At 45.9% G+C, this 16,009-nt stretch overlaps 1 protein-coding gene across 4 annotated transcripts in view; it reads left to right on the top strand.

The window, feature by feature from the left end:
- The first annotated feature begins 240 nt into the window (after nucleotides 1-240).
- Nucleotides 241-16,009, top strand: part of VAV3 (vav guanine nucleotide exchange factor 3) — a 352,499-nt gene continuing 336,730 nt past the window's right edge. For 3 of the 4 annotated variants that reach the window (XM_077905669.1, XM_077905668.1, XM_077905667.1), the window contains exon 1: nucleotides 241-505. In XM_077905669.1, the coding sequence (XP_077761795.1) occupies nucleotides 302-505 (204 nt within the window). In that variant the 5' untranslated portion in view covers nucleotides 241-301. Of the gene's footprint in view, nucleotides 506-13,493; nucleotides 13,585-16,009 lie in introns of those variants that run through there. The other variant, XM_077905670.1, reaches the window with a different exon arrangement.

The following is a 16,009-nucleotide window of genomic DNA, read 5'->3' as shown; positions in this document are numbered from 1 at the left end:
GCTCAGTCGCCGGGCGCCGGGCTCGCGAGTCGGAAGCCTGTGCGCCGCCGCCGCCGCCGCCGCCGAGCCGGCCGGGGCGCACGGAGAGCGCGCGGGACTCGCTGCAGCGGCGGCCGGGCGGCGGAGCAGCCGGGCGGGGACCCGAGCCGAGCCCCGCGCGCAGCCCCCGAGCCGGCCGCCCCCGCGCCCCCGCGCCCCCCTCCGGGCGGGGGCCGGCCGCCGGCGTCGGCGGGGCGCGGAGGAAGCGCGGCCGCAGCGTCGCCGCCTGCCCCGGCCGGGCCGCGTCCCGGAGCCGTCGGGCATGGAGCCGTGGAAGCAGTGCGCGCAGTGGCTCATCCACTGCAAGGTGCTGCCCGCCAACCACCGCGTGACCTGGGACTCGGCGCAGGTGTTCGACCTGGCGCAGACCCTCCGCGACGGGGTCCTGCTGTGCCAGCTCCTCAACAACCTGCGGGCGCACGCCATCAACCTGAAGGAGATCAACCTGAGGCCGCAGATGTCCCAGGTAGGGAGGCCCGCGCCCGGCCCCGCCGGCAGCCGTCCCCCAGCCGGACCCCCCCAGCCGGCAGACCCCCGCAGCCGGGACCTCCCCCGCCGGCAGCCCCCCCGCCCCCGCGCCGGGACCCCCCCCAGCCGGGATCCCCCAGCCGGCAGCCCCCCCAGCCGGGACCTCCCCGCCGGCAGCCCCCCCGCCCCCGAGCCGGGACCCCCCCAGCCGGGACCCCCCAGCCGGCAGCGCCCCCCCAGCCGGGACCTCCCCGCCGGCAGCCCCCCCGCCCCCGCGCCGGGACCCCCCCCAGCCGGGACCCCCCAGCCTGCAGCCCCCCCTGCCGGGACCTCCCCCGCCGGCAGACCCCCGCAGCCGGGACCTCCCCGCCGGCAGCCCCCCCCGCCCCCGCGCCGGGACCCCCCCAGCCGGGACCCCCCAGCCGGCAGCCCCCCCAGCCGGGACCTCCCCCGCCGGCAGCCCCCCCGCCCCCGAGCCGGGCCCCCCCCACCAGCCGGGCCCCCCCGCCGGCAGCCCCCCCCAGCCGGCTAATTTCTTTGTGTAAATGCACACATCTGGGTGCGGGGCCGGGGCCGCCTTCTCCGGGGACCTCGGCCCGACGGGCTGCGGCGCGGGGCCCTGGCCGACGCCGGGTGGGTGCGGGCGGCGCGGGGCCCCTCCTGCGGGCCTCCCGGGCGGCGGCGGCGGCGACCCTCGCCGGGTGCCCGTCCCCTCCTCGGTGCGCTCGGGAGTCGCGCAACAAAAGGAGTTTGCTCCGGCCTTTCTGTCACCGCTGCTGAGGGAGACACTGAGACGATGGGGGTGACTGCGTTTAGTCTGCTCTTTGCTTTGCGGCCCGTCCCCGTGTCTTCTTGAAAGAGGAACCACGACCCGAGGGCGAGCGTAGGAAGCGCAGGGCGTTCCGGGACCGTTACGCGTGCGGCGGCGGCGCTGGGGGCGGCGGGCGGTCCCGGGAAGCCCGCGGAGCCGGCGGCCAGCTGGCAGCCGCTGTTTGTGGCGCGCCCGGCCTCCCCAGCGGCGACGGGAAACGAGAAGTTTCGCTAGAGATTGTGCTTCCTTCACCCGGTGCTCGCCCAGGTGGCCCGGTGCAGCCTAGCGCCCAGGGGCCTCCTCCAGGGGTTTCACAGACCGAACCAACTCGGACTCTGGGGGCCGTGCGCATCTGGAGGCAACTCCAAAGTCCCAGCTCCGAGGCGCAGTACTTTCGTGCTTCTGTCAGAAAGGTTCCGTGCAGAAAGATCCTAAACCCCATTCAGCACCTTTGTTTTCTCTCTGTCCTATAGAAAACCGTCCTCAACTTAAGAGGGGGGAGGAGCCCCTCCAAGACACACGTTAGTATCACTAATCCTGAGTGATAGGGCCTCAGCTACCGGCAACTAGAGCACTGCCTTTTACAATGGAACTGACTTCATAGAGTTTAATAATGATGCATTTAAAGTTGGAGCACGCACATTCATCTTCTCTTCTTGATGTCAGCATTTCACCAGAATCCCTGTGCACCCCACATTCTGCGTCCCTTGCTTGTCCTGTCTGCCTTCAGTCAGCTGGTTAGCAGTCCCCAAGACAGAGCAGGCTTGTAAGTGGTGAGAACCACATGAATTTAGAAGGGCGATAAATTATTTCAGACTTTCCCATAATCCCGGGTGATGATTGCTAAATCTGTGGACCCCTTCAGAGTTGTCTCGATTCTGGATATCCCGTGAAGGAGTCTAACAGACCTTTCCACTGACCTAGAAGTTGCTATTCTGAGCAACGTTCTATAGGGAGCTGCAGTTGGTTGTCCAGTTTTTACAGATCACCATTTTCCACCTGGCCTATGGTCTCAGGAGACAGTGCGGGTCAGGATGCCTTGGTCCAGCAGCAGGGAATACAGTATTGTGTGCTCTTCCTGAAACTTCAGTTTCCTGGAACCCTCAAAGCTTGTTCAATAAGTTGTTCTCAATAATCAATTTCTCTGGACAGCTGAGGATCTCTCGCTTTTAATCTTCTAACCTTTGTTTGGATGTTAACAATGGATGAAAATCTTTTCAAACGGGTTTTTGCCCTTTGTAGAAGATAGTCAATGTAACTTAATCTTTTTGATCACTGAGGAGCATCATTATAAGCATCATTAATGGAAATTGAGCACATATGTGCTCTAAGAATCCGATTCCCTACTGGGGGTCCCACAATGAACACATCAGGATCCTAGCCCTAAAGGAATTATTATACTGTGCTATCAGAGAAGCCATCAGATTATAAAGAGGTAAACAGCTGAATGACTTTCCTTAGGCTATTTTGCGTTTGAATTAATCTGTCCAGTCCTGAGCTTTCTAGTTTCAAATTCATTGCAATTTTCTCTGTAATGTCCTGTGAGGGAGGGCTCCTCTCAAAAGTGAACCCCTGAAGGCTAGTAGTTGGATATGGTGATGTCTGTCTCTGCTTCCTTCTTGGTCCTGGACCACATTGCAGAGAGGGAAGGCAGCCGAACAGCTGCTGGATAGAGGAGTTTGTATTATAGATTGTCATTAAATCCTTAAATGACACTTACTAATGGTTTCATTAAACAAGGTGACCTATTTAGCAGGCCTACAGTGTCAAGCACTTAATAGGTGTTCAGTATTAGTAAAATTATTTAAAATGTTTTTTTTTCCTACTGTCATATTAATAGGTTACAATCAAAATTTTAAAATAACTGCAAAATATGTAAACCCCTTTGGGATGATATTTCTACTCCCATCTTTCTAGCTGCTTCTGGTTGGTTTTATAAGACTCCTAACCCCATCAGTGATATTCATATTGTATAGTGAATCACCTAGTAACGTAGTGAAATCCTGACCTGCTTCCCCGGATACCAGAGAGTTGGGAGAGCTTGGTTCATGTCTCAGAGTTAAAGAATGAATCTCCCAGCAGAGTTGGCAAAGCGGTAGAAGTTTACTAAACAGAGATACAGAGAAAGCTCTCAAAAGTGAGAGGGGTCCTGACAGGGTTGCCATTGAGGGCTTGTCTTTTGTAGGAAACAGACCGGGAACTTGGTAAACTTCTTGTCAATATCAGGGTGGATTTGTCAATATCTTGTCTATAGCTAGAACAAATAAGATGGACTCCTAATTATCATAATAACAAACAAGCTGTTCTTGCAAATGTCATGAGCCCAACAAGGTGTTCCCTTCCCTCTGGTTAATATCTTCTCCATGACATTTCTCTACATCTAGGATTTCTGTGAGTCTAGTCAGGTAGCCGGTGGCATTCTTGTGCCTCTGTGGTTTGAGCAGGGACTTAATGACCTGTGTCTTTGTAGTCTGGTGAGTTTCTACTTAGTAGCCATTAAAGTGGGATACTCCCTGACATTTTGGAGCTAGGGAGCCAGGTTTATTTTTTCTGTTTTTACTGTCTTACCTGTTTTGTTGGGCTGGGCAGGAGCCTGACTCTGGGGCCTTTCCCTTATCTTTTCCTGCCTAGCCCCATCTGCCCCTAACTTGTTCTTACATTGCTAGCAGACTTTATTCTTTATTGAGGCTCCCTGCTCAGTGGGGAGTCTGCTTTTCTCTCTTCCTCTGTTCCTCCACACCTTACCACCCCTCTCCCCATGCTCTCTCTCAAATAAATCTTTTTTTTTTTTTTTTTTTTTTTTGAAGTACTACTTTAAAGGCCCTGATTTAGATTTCATTTAAAATGAATTAGAGGGGGATGCCTGGGTGGCTCAGCAGTTAAGCCTCTGCTTTCAGCCCAGGGCGTAATCCTGGAGTCCCGGGATGGAGTCCCACATCGGGCTCCCTGCATGGAGCCTGCTTCTCCCTTTGCCTGGGTCTCTGCCTCTCTCTCTCTTTCTGTGTGTCTCTTATGAATAAATAAATAAAATCTTTAAAATACAGTAAAATGAATTAGAGGTAGACATTCATCAATATTTAGTCACCCATTTAACATGTTCCTTTTATAAAGAATAAGTCTAGATGATTCATGGAAATCCAAGAAACTTGGCATCTGTATATATTGGATTTATTTTTCATCCAAAAGGTTGTTAGGTAGGATAAAAAGCACACAGGCGCTTATCTCCCAGAACTGTTTATCTGTGAGAGTTGTATCAGGAGTGCATTGTGAAAGGGCGTAGGTTATAGCCTTGATGTTGTTTTTAGTGGTTAAGGTCTCTGAATGCATATAACCAACCATAGGTCTATCAATGAGATTATTTTAATGTTAACTATTTTGTAATGGAAAATTTGTTTTAGGATGAGAGTAATACATTTGATGACTTTACTTACTACTGTGTATGGTATAAGTAAACTTTGAATTGTCTTAAAATGAATTATTCAGGCTTTCAACAAATACTTGGTTCTATGTGTCAGGCACTGTTACAGATACTGGCTTGGAGCAATACACAAAGGCCACAAAATTCCTGCCCTAAAAGGATTTATACCTTAGTGGGGGAGATGGACAACAGAGAAATAAATGACTATATAGCATGTCCTATGAGGAGACTTCAACCCCGTAAGGGACTAGAGCAAAATGTGATTGTTTCATAGAAGGTAGTCAGGAAGGGCTTCTCTGAGGTGGTGACAATTGAGTAGGGACATGAAGAGAGTAAGGGAATGCAGGAATATGGATGTTTGAAAGATTTTCGCTGGCAGAGGGAATACCAAGGGCATAGGTCTTGAGGTCAATTACATGCTGTGTACACTGGAGGAATATAGCAAGGCCACTGTGGCTGGAGGAGAGTGAGTGTAGGAAGGAGTGGCCATGGTGAAGTCAGAATATGGGAGCCAGATTTTTAAGGCTAATGTGTCCTTGTAAAGACTTTGATTTTTCACTCTGAGTGAAATGGGAGGGCTCCTGACCTTTCAAAAGGGTCACTCTGGCTGTGTGCTGAGAGTAGATTATAGAACAGCAAGAATGGAAGCAGTCAGGCTAATACAGTCCCTCCAGCAAGAGATGAAGGCAAGATCTGACCAGAGTGATAGCAGAGCAGATGGTGAGAAATAGTTCAGTTCTGCGTATGTTTTGAAGAAAGAGTCAGCAGGACTTCTTCATGTTGGAGACCACATAGGTGTATGAGAAGAAGAGCCAAGAATGACTCCAAAATTTTGGCCTGGGAAGTTGGAAAGATGGAGTTGCCCTTACCGAGATGGGGAAGACTGGAGCAAGGATAGCTTTTGGTGGATGTCCGAAGAGAGCGGGGAGGTGTGAAACCAGCTATGTTTGAAATGCCCTGTAGACGTCTCGGTGGAGATGCTGAGCAGGCAGTGGAGAAGGTGGGTTGTAGGTGTGAATTTTGGAGTCATCAGTGTAGAAGTGGTATTTAAAATCATGAGTCCGGGTGATCTCACCTAGGGAGAAGTGTAGAAAAAAGGTCAAAGGAGTGAGCCACTGGCCTTGCCCATGTGTCAAGGGTAGAAGGATGAGAACCTATAAAGGAGCTGAGAGGGAATGGCCATGAGGCAGGAGGTGAAATCAGCAGAGTGTGGTTTCAGGAGACCAAGTGAATAAAGTTTTTCTGGGAGATAGCATTTGGGATGTCTGCTCACTCTGCTGATGGGTCAAGTAAAACGAGGATGGACTGTCAAAAATGAAATTGCTTGGTGATTTGACAGAAGCAAATTTGGTGTGTGGTGGGTAAATACCCCACTGGAGAAGAGCAGCTAGGAGAGGATCAATGCAGACAGCTATACAAGTATAGACCCGTCTCTGGGAGTATGGTGTCTGTGATGGTGGCTATTGGAAAAGACAAGAGATCTCGATAATTATTTTCTTGTCCAATAGAATTTTAATTTTATACTTACTGAAAGCTCTTTTAGTTTTAGATACATATACAAGACTGCTATATGATAAAATGTATATGTAGAAAAAATAAATATATAAGAAAATATAAAATTTCATGTGTTCCTAAAACTTCTCCCTCAGATTGCTCCTCTTTATGCCATTTCCTCTCAGTCATTGATTTCTGTTTTTTACTCTGAGCATCAAGTGTAGGTGATGCAGCATTTCTAAAAGAGTACACCACTATTGTCCTCAGGATTTCCTTCCAAGCTCTAACGTGCAGTTGGATTTTGATGCTGTTACTACTTTTTCAAAAAGGAAAAAACAAAAGAACAAAAATACCCCTTTATTTTTGCTATATATAACTGTCCGTTTTTTTAAAAGCTAAGATTGTATTAGTTTTAGCATTAGGGTGGGCATTCCAATACGTCTACACTCCTTGCCCCCCAAACACGGGGGTGCTGTGTGAAGATGACTGGGTTATTCTGAGGAGGCAAAAAAGGCAGTCATTGTCCAAAAAGAGTGGTGTGCACAGTTACAGCTTTAGTGAATCAGTTCAAGATAATGTCCTTATTAGTCTTCTCAGGAATCAGGAACCTCTTTGCCATTTGTAAGATTATTCTCTTGAATAATCTGTCAGCATAATGTTAAACTTGATACCAATTGATCTTTTCATATAAAGTAGTTAAGTCCTGTTAAGGCATCTTGAGCACTTGTCCTGTAGGCATTCTTGATGACTTACCCTGGGCTCTCTGGGAACCGGAGCCTGGGATAAAGGATAAAGTGCTGAGAGGTCATTGGTGAGGTAGGATCCCATGGCTGCCAGGGTGAGCAAAGTGGGAAAGTATGGGTGGGTTGTTTCTGTTTTGTGGGTGGGGGATAAATGTATCACGTTTGTAATGCAGACACCTTTCAGTAGGGATACCAATTTCCTGGTTTTCACATACAATAGACTCTTTCCCAATTATTTTTCTTAAACTCTCTATGGTATTTGACAGGGCCTCTTCTGTTCCTTCTGAAACCCTCCCTTGGTTCCTACCGCACCGCACATTCCTCATTCTCTCATTACTTTTACTATCCTCTCCTGTTTCTTCGCTGGTTTTTCTTTAAACATCCCATAGAAACTTGTATCGCCTCCTTCATTGTCTTTGTTCGTATTCCCTTTCCCGCGTCCTTTCAGCTCACTGTAACGTTACCTACTTTTCATACCTCGGTGGAGCCCAGATTCATACTGATAGCCTACACCTGCCTGGTGGCGTCTCGGTCTCTGTTGGTGCAACCATTTCACGGATTCCAGCGGTGACCATCACAGGATCCGAATTCACTGCAAAGCTCACCCCCAGCAGGGGGAAGGATGAGCGTGATGGGCTCACCTGGGCCTGAGCAAGGCTGCTCCTGCAGTTTAGCCAGGGGAGGAGGTGGCCGGTGACTGCCATGCCAGAGAAAGGGTGGGACACACAGGGTAGAGAAGGACAGAAAGTTGGACTTGCTGGAGAGTTGGGATGGACAAGGCTTTGGGGCCTTTCCCACGCAGTGAGAGTTAGCAGTATCTAGAATGAGCCTGTGTTTCAGGCTTGGGTAATGGGGGACTTGTGAGGGGGCGGATAGAGGACGTGCAGATTCAGAGGGAAACAGCACATTCAGTTTGGCTGTGAAGTTTGAAGCTACTGTGAGTTACTTTCTGTATTCCCTGTGTCAAGCATCCTGTTCTCTTACTACTGTTTCTTTCTGGCTTACTCAAACTCCTAAAATCCAACAATCTTTTGAACTCTTGATCCTGTCACCTCTTCACCATCTTCATGTCTTTATTTCCTTCCTCCTTGGCTTAAATACTGCAGGCATTATAATTCTGGCTTCTCTTGATTTGTGGTACTTATTTGAGTAAAGTGCAGCCCTGGTTAAGTCCTACTCCACTTACTCCTGCCTGCATCTTAGCTGTTGGATCTGTTGGAGGAAAACCTAGGACATTCAGACTGTTCTCACTTTAAATTTATGATCCTTAACCTCAGTGGGGCACCCACACCCACACTGATTGCATTTCTCTAGACCAGAGGTTCTCAAAGTATGTGAACCTTTAGGAGGTATATCTAACTCCTATAGTATATCTACCATAGATAGATACCTTTAGGAGTTCCATAGGTCAAAACTCTTTTTTATAATTAAGACATTATTTGCCTTTTCTTCAGTATTCTTTTTTTTAATTTTTAAAATTTATTTATGATAGTCACACACAGAGAGAGAGAGAGGCAGAGACATAGGCAGAGGGAGAAGCAGGCTCCATGCACCGGGAGCCCGATGTGGGATTCGATCCCGGGTCTCCAGGATCGCGCCCTGGGCCAAAGGCGGGCGCTAAACTGCTGCGCCACCCAGGGATCCCTTCTTCAGTATTCTCATGGTGTATAGTGAAATCTCCAAAGCCTGCATGACACTGCTCATGTCTTTGCTGTGATGGACCACGGATTATGTGCTTGTAGATATTTTAATAGTTTCTCAGTTGAGAATACTAGTATATTAAATGTTGATAGATATAATCCCCATAAACAGAAGCTACTGGGGGTTCTCAGTGATTATTGTTTCCCCAATAATTATTATATTATTGAGATTTATTTGAGAGAGAGGCAGAGACACAGGCAGAGGGAGAAGCAGGCTCCCTGCAGGAGAGCCCAATGTGCGACTCAAGTCATGGAACTCTGGGATCATGACCTGAGCCAAAGACAGACAGATGCTCAACCACTGAGCCACCCAGGCACCCCATCCCCTAATAATTATTTTAAGAGTATAATAAGACCCTGAGACCAAAAAGTTACAGAACTGCCCTAGACCATTTACTTTGACTCTCCCTGATGACTACTTGTACCTTGTTTTAATTTTTTTTATTTTAAAAGATTATTTATTCATGAAAGATAGAGAGGCAGAGACACAGGCAGAGGGAGGAGCAGGCTCCTTGTCGGGATCCCGATGTGGGACTTGATCCCCAACCGGGATCATACCCTGAGCCAAAGGCAGACACCCAACTGCTGAGCCACCCAGTCGTCTCCCTTCTTTTTTTTAAGTGTAGTTGACACACAATGTTACGTTAGTTTCAGATGTGTGACTTAGTAATCGCCAAGTCTACACATCACATGCTATGCTCACAAGTACAGCTAGGATCTGTCACTGTACAACATTATTACAATACCGTTGCTTATGTTCCCTATGCTGTATCTTTCATCTCATCCCTGCGACTTCTTTCATAAGGCCGGCTTGCATCTCCCATTGCATTTCACCCATTTTGCCCATCCTCCCACCTCCCTGGTACTTTTTCTTGTTGAGTCTCCTTCACCTTTGTCTCCATTCTTCCCTCTCATCTGGTAGCCTTGCTTCCTATTCTACTGAGAAAACATACTGTCAGAAAACTTCCTCAGATTCTCACCTTCTTGCATCCGTGCCCATAGATGATGCTTTCTCTCCTGTTCATTGGGTGGATTATCAGTGCTCCTAGCGAAGGCCAGTTCCATTGTCACTCTACCCCATGCTTTCCTGTGTCACCTGTTCTCTTCTGGAGCTTACCGTTTGCGCAAATGCTGTCAGTACCCTCATTTGATTCAGAATATATTTTCACAGTAGAGTCACAAAGGCTTGCTTGAACATTGGGTGTGGTGGAGAGTGACTGAGGATTCCTAGGGTTTCTCTGAACTGCTGGGGAAGCAGTCAGGTAACTGGAGTCAGGTAATTCCTCAAAACTGGAGGTTCCTGGTGGACAAGGGGCTAAAATCCAGATTCCTTAGTAAGCCTGCAAGGACCTGTTGTCTAGTCTGCTAGAGGTGTCTGCTCCACCTCTCAAAGTTTTCTTCCACTTTGCTTCCTGTGCTTTTTGTGGCTTCTCAGATGAGCTGTGCTGTTAAATGTCCTGTCTTACTGCATGTGCCCGTGTCTCTGCTTGAAATGCCCTTACATGTGTGATTGAACATGTAGTTCAAGAGTCACCCTGGCTGATAACTTACTGCTTTGTGCCACACTGTATAGTGTGTATAGGTGGAGCGTGACCCTCCTTGCACTGTTTTTGCAATACTTTGTGTGCATTCCAGGCTGTGACCTGCGTGAGGCTGCCATGGGCTTGTTCATTTACACAGCTCCAGAAATTGATGCCAAGACTCATACATAATACATGTAAATAGCCATAAACTAAATTCATGGATGGATGAGAAATGATAACTTTTTTAACCACTTTTTCGAACATACCTATAAATTTTAATAAGATGTACTTGGCACTCTGTCATTAAAATTCAAAAACATCTGTTCATTGGGTGCCATTACTAATAATAGATAATATTACTTTACCAGTCAGCCACCTGAATGACTTTCAGAAAGTGTCTAGAACTGTATGTTGTTCTTCCTCATATCTAAAATAGGCATAATAAAAGAACCTACCCCCCTAGGGTGGCTGTGAGGACCAAATGAATTAGCTCTGTGACAGGAGCATAACAAATTCACAAATGTTGATTCTTTTTTTTTTTTTTTAAACTATGATGATTACTACTACTTCTGCGGAAACCTACAAGGCAGAGTGTTAACGTTTTGCATGAATTATCTCCTTGTCACACTACAATGAAACCATCACTGTTACCAGCATGTGATAGCTGCTCTCCAAGGCTAAGAGGAGTGTAGTAACTTGTACTAGCAAGTGGTTCAGGGTGGAGCCAAGATCAGAATTAGAATTCTGTATAAAGCCACCTGACTTCCTTCAGCAAGACTATTGGAACATCTGAATGTGAATTGTAGTGAATCCACACCCCCCTTCTATTGTTCTCTTGCAGTCTTTGCTTAGAAGAATGTTCTCAGGTTGGTTTTGTGGTTATTTACAATAGCACCTCCATCCTAGTCACTGAGTAATAATTTTGGTTTCAGGGTATTGAATGTATCAACTGGATGATTTTATACACACATCATTTTATGCAGTGTACAATAGGAGATAGACTTCTGACAGGTATATGATGGTGAAAGGAAATAAAATTGGGTAGAAAAATGAGGAGAGTTAATGAGAGAGCAGGAGAATGAGTGTAGCTCATCCTTTTTGGCCTTTTAATGCTGTGCCTCGTTACATGTGGTCCTGCGCACAGGTTCTGTGCTCTGTTCCTGAGTGAACTCAGGAGTGCCTACATTTCCCCAGGCAGGGGAAACGTCATTGTTTTAAATAGCAGGCTTTCAAATGGTTATCTTTTTTTTCCCTTTATTATAACCATTCTTCTTGTAAATGCATGGACACCTATTATTAGCTGTTATTTAGCCTGATATATATCTTCACGCAACCCTGTTAATATAGATCCTGCATTGTGGGAAGGCCAGTCACAAGTTGGCATTTTGCCTTTCTCCAATCTTAAGTATTTAGTGGACAGAACCATGAATAGGAAAGTAGTAGATACTTTTGGTATTCATAGAAAATTATTTTAGAATTTTGTGCTGCTATCTGAACATGCTTTCAAAATTTGTGTTGCAAGAATTGTACTCAGCCTTTGAGTTGCTTGCTTAACAGGAAGCCAGCAGGATATGCTGCTCACATGGGAGTTCTCTAAAGGGTCAATTAATATGGAATAGTCAATGAAACACTTGATACTCACCTTCCATGATTTTTTAAAGTGCTTGCCTTAAAATAGATCAGTAACAGCTGGCTTGAATAAACAGCATCATGCCTCTGTGCCCACTAATGTCAGCCTTTTCCTGGGAGCATGGGGCAATATGGTTTAATGAAAAGGCTTCAGGCCAGGAGTCAGGGGACCAGAGAAGCTCAGCTGTGTCTCTAACATGAGGCCTTACCAAATACCTGCTTTTGTCTCTGCCTTCCATGCTTATAGCAATAATAGCAAATACTGACATACCAGTAATATGCTGAATAGCAGCTAAAATTTTTTACGCATATTTACAGCTCATTAAGGAGGCATTATGGTTGCATGAAGAGGGCTTTGGGACGAGTCAGATATATTTGAATCCCAGCTCTGGCGAACTTGATGACTTTGGGGAAAATTACTTGTTGCGTCTCAATTTCTGCATAGGCAAAAAATTGTAATACCTACTTTGCAGGATTGTGGTGAGAATTAAATAATATTTGTAAAATGCTTGGGGCATAGTAGGTACTCAGCAAGATTTTATTTCCTTCCTCTTCTCCCACATCCTTGATCCTCATGAGTCTAAGAGCCAGGAAGAACAAGATCTTATCACTGCTCTACAGAGAAGGAAATGGAGGTGTGCACTGGCTAAAGGACTTTGTTCAAGGTCACACAGACAGGAAGTGGTGAAGACAGGACTTGAATCCAGTTGTCCTAATTCCAAATGCTGTGAAGTTTCCCATTCCTGCTACCAAGCTGAGTGCTTGGATGGTGAATTGTGTGAGGAAATTACTGGGAATATGTTTGGGAAAAGCCAGGCCTGCCCTGCAAGTACAGAATGACTTTGTAATTCCTTGTACTGAAATTTACTGTATTTCAAATAGAAATGCCTAAACTAATGAAATCGGTTTACATTTATTTTAGACTCTGATGATCTAGTTCATGGATTATTTGCTTTTTGTTAATTTCTTAGCAGCTCCACTTTCTATTTCATTCTATTTTTACAAGAATTTGTGCATATGAGTTCATTAAGTCATCAATTTGTCTACTATATATTAGGTTTTACAGTAGATACTGAGGATTCAAAGGTAAATAAAACTCAGTCCCTGACCCAGTGTGGCTTTTAGTCTACACAGCCTGGATTTTGCTTCAGAAATGCTTTTATAAAACCAGAGGATGGGGAGGGAGACTACAGTTAGAGTGAATGAGCATGGCAAATGCTTGGTCCCGGGTAATGCATTTTTGGATGCATTGGTAATTTTGCTGACTTGCAGTGTATGACATGTGCATGGGTCAAGGTATTTCTGTCCTTTCCATAGATATCTGTCTAGAATCTTCTATGTGCAGGGCACTGGAGTCCTAAAGATAAATTATAGGAACTTTCTGCATTTATGGGGCAGGAAGAAAGCAGATTTAGCCCGAGTCAGGTTTTTTTTTTTTTTTTTTTTGCAAAATGCAGAACGGAAGTAAGTCATTGGATGCTACGAGGCAGGTGCAAAAGTGCACATAGCTGGGTGAGCGAGATGACACCAGGAAGAGGATAGAGGCATGAGTGGTTACAGGAGAGGAAGAAGGCTTGAGAAAGAAACTGGGTGGGGAGAGAGAGTGTGTGTGAGATGAAGAATGTGCAAAGACATTCAGATCTCAGTGATGTCCCCAACAGGACAGTTATTCTGAGCAGTGATGAAATACTCTCCCTGACATTAATATTGGAATATGGCCATGGCATTTGGCACGAAGATGTTAAGTTACATGACTTTGGTGAGTGGTCTGTGATATCCGATGATGGACTATTCTTTTGAGGATCTTAACCATTGTGGGAGCAGAGACCATATAGAGAGTCAGACTACATAACGGGGATGTAACGTAACAGTGTCTAAGGCCTGTTCTCTTTCTGCCTCTAACCTCCTGACTTGCCACCTCTCACTCCCTCCCACCTACCTAACCATTCATGGTCTTCCTTGTGCTACTTGTTGACTGATACTTCTCCTTTCCTTGGTCTGTTTGTTCTTGGCTGCATACTCCTGAGTCCTGCTCGGATATGTGGTCAGATTTTCTACATTCATCCCCAGTTCCTTCACCTGCTGTGACATTGGATGGGCCGGCCACCCCTGCCCTACAGTACCATCCTCCACAGGCTTTCCCACTCTTGCTTCTGAGCTGAAGAGAGCTGTTGGAGAAGCTCACTCACCAGCCTGCTTTTACTGCCCAGCTTCACTTTAGCTGGCCACTGTGTTCATCACCTCTTTGCAGTGCCTCCTGTCACCCTCTTGGCATCTTATTCCCCGAGTCAGACTCCAGCTCTGTAAATCCCAGACAGAGTCCCCAGCTTTGCTGCCGTCCTTGCAAGTTCACTTAGATTTTATCATTACTACCCCATCCTCCTGAGTCTTGCCCTTAATCTGTCCCATCTACCCCCCATGGTGGTGACCACTGTTACTGTTTCTAGAAATAGCAACTGTCCCAGACTTTACAAGTGTGCATCAATATGCACATGTTTTTGTTGCTTTCTTGGAGAGCTTTGGGTCTTGAAGAGAATATTTAATAAATTAGAAGCCCAGAGAGAACCAAGTGTTATGAAAACTTTGATTCTGAGAAGTTGGACACTATACACTAGAGGTATTCTTTTTGGTTTGTGGCCTCCAGAGCCCAGGGGTGTGCTTGAGTGAACGTCCACCAGTGAACCAGAAACCAGAAAGTCCCCCTTTTCAGTTCCCTGTGGCAACAGGCTGCCTGCCCCTTTTGCAGCCAGCTTGGAGCATCTGTTTTTTACAAGCTTTTTTTGGGGGGTGGAGGGCGGCGGGTGTGGGTAATGTTATCATTCAGGTAAGACAACTTTCCTTAATCGTGTGTGCAGTGCTTGACAGAGAAAGGATAGTTCTGTCACACTGATACTCCAAAATGTAGATTTAGCAGAAAGTTATTAAATTCCCTGGCATTTGACCTTCAAATATGAGAGAGCATTTGTTGGCTAAAGAAAGTTAGTAAGCTTAGGCCACAGTCAGCCACACAAGAAGTGCTTGATATTATTTATGATGAGAGTACTTGAAAATAGAGCCTTGTGTTTTCCCATAAACTGTACTTGGGGATTCAGTAGAATGTCGCATTTATCCTCATGAGGAGGAAGCAGGGAATCTTTGGAGTTCAGAATGAGCGCTCACATGAAAGATCTGGGTGCTTCCAGAGACCCCATTTAAGGAGAGAATGTGTCATAATTGCCGTTAACATCAGTTTCATTTCTGTAAGTTCTAAAATGTGAAGTTGGACTCTTAGGAGGGTTTATGTGGTGGCTCTGATAGTTAAATCCTTATTGAATTCTCAGTCTTTCTGATTGAGACCTGATCAGATCTCAGTCTGATTTAATGACCTTAGCAAAGAGAAGAGTAATTAGAAACTTGGTAAAGGATGTAATTTTTTCCATGTTTAATAAATGGTTCACCAGTTTTCAGTGATGCATATAAATTAATTTCTCACCTATCTAGCTAGCCCTAAGCTATTCGGTAAGCTTACCTTTTTGGGAATTACCTAAAGCCTTGCTGGGCTTTATATAAAATAAAGCTAAATGAAAAAATACATTTAATAATAGCATCATCTCTTTATAGAAGAGAGAAAATAATTTTCTATATTCCATGTAAATGCAATAAGCTAAACTTCTTTTACACTAACCATTAGAGAGTTCTTAGATTCTGACTTAAGGACTTTTCCCATAAACTCATGAGGCAGCATTGTATAGTTGAAAGCACCTGGGCCTTGAATATATTAACCTGGCTTTGGATCCTCGCTATGGCACTTAATAATCTTGGGTACCTTGGGCATTCTGCTCTTGGGTTTCCACATTTATAAAATACCTATATGTAATGTTGAAGGGATGAAATTAATTGCAGTAATGCATATTTGATATTTGGCACTTAGTAGGTACTCAGTAAATGTGCCAATCCTTTCCCTTAAGCCTATTTTTTAAATCCAGGGAGATGACAAATTGCAAGTTAAGATGAGAAAGAGGGACAGCTGGAAGTGAAATTGACAATAGTTAAACAACCCTATTAAACCATGGACTCAAAAACTCAAAAAAAAATTAATCTTGAATTATGGAGAATGCTGCCGAACTAATCAACATACTACACTAGGCTCTGGGGAAGAATAGGTCCTGTTTAAATGGACCAGTATAGCTACTGATTGTATCGTT

This window comes from Canis aureus, chromosome 8, assembly GCF_053574225.1.
Source record: "Canis aureus isolate CA01 chromosome 8, VMU_Caureus_v.1.0, whole genome shotgun sequence".
NCBI classification, from domain to species: domain Eukaryota; kingdom Metazoa; phylum Chordata; class Mammalia; order Carnivora; family Canidae; genus Canis; species Canis aureus.
Note: the sequence above shows the minus strand (reverse complement) of the source record. Positions and strands in the feature narration are given on the sequence as shown.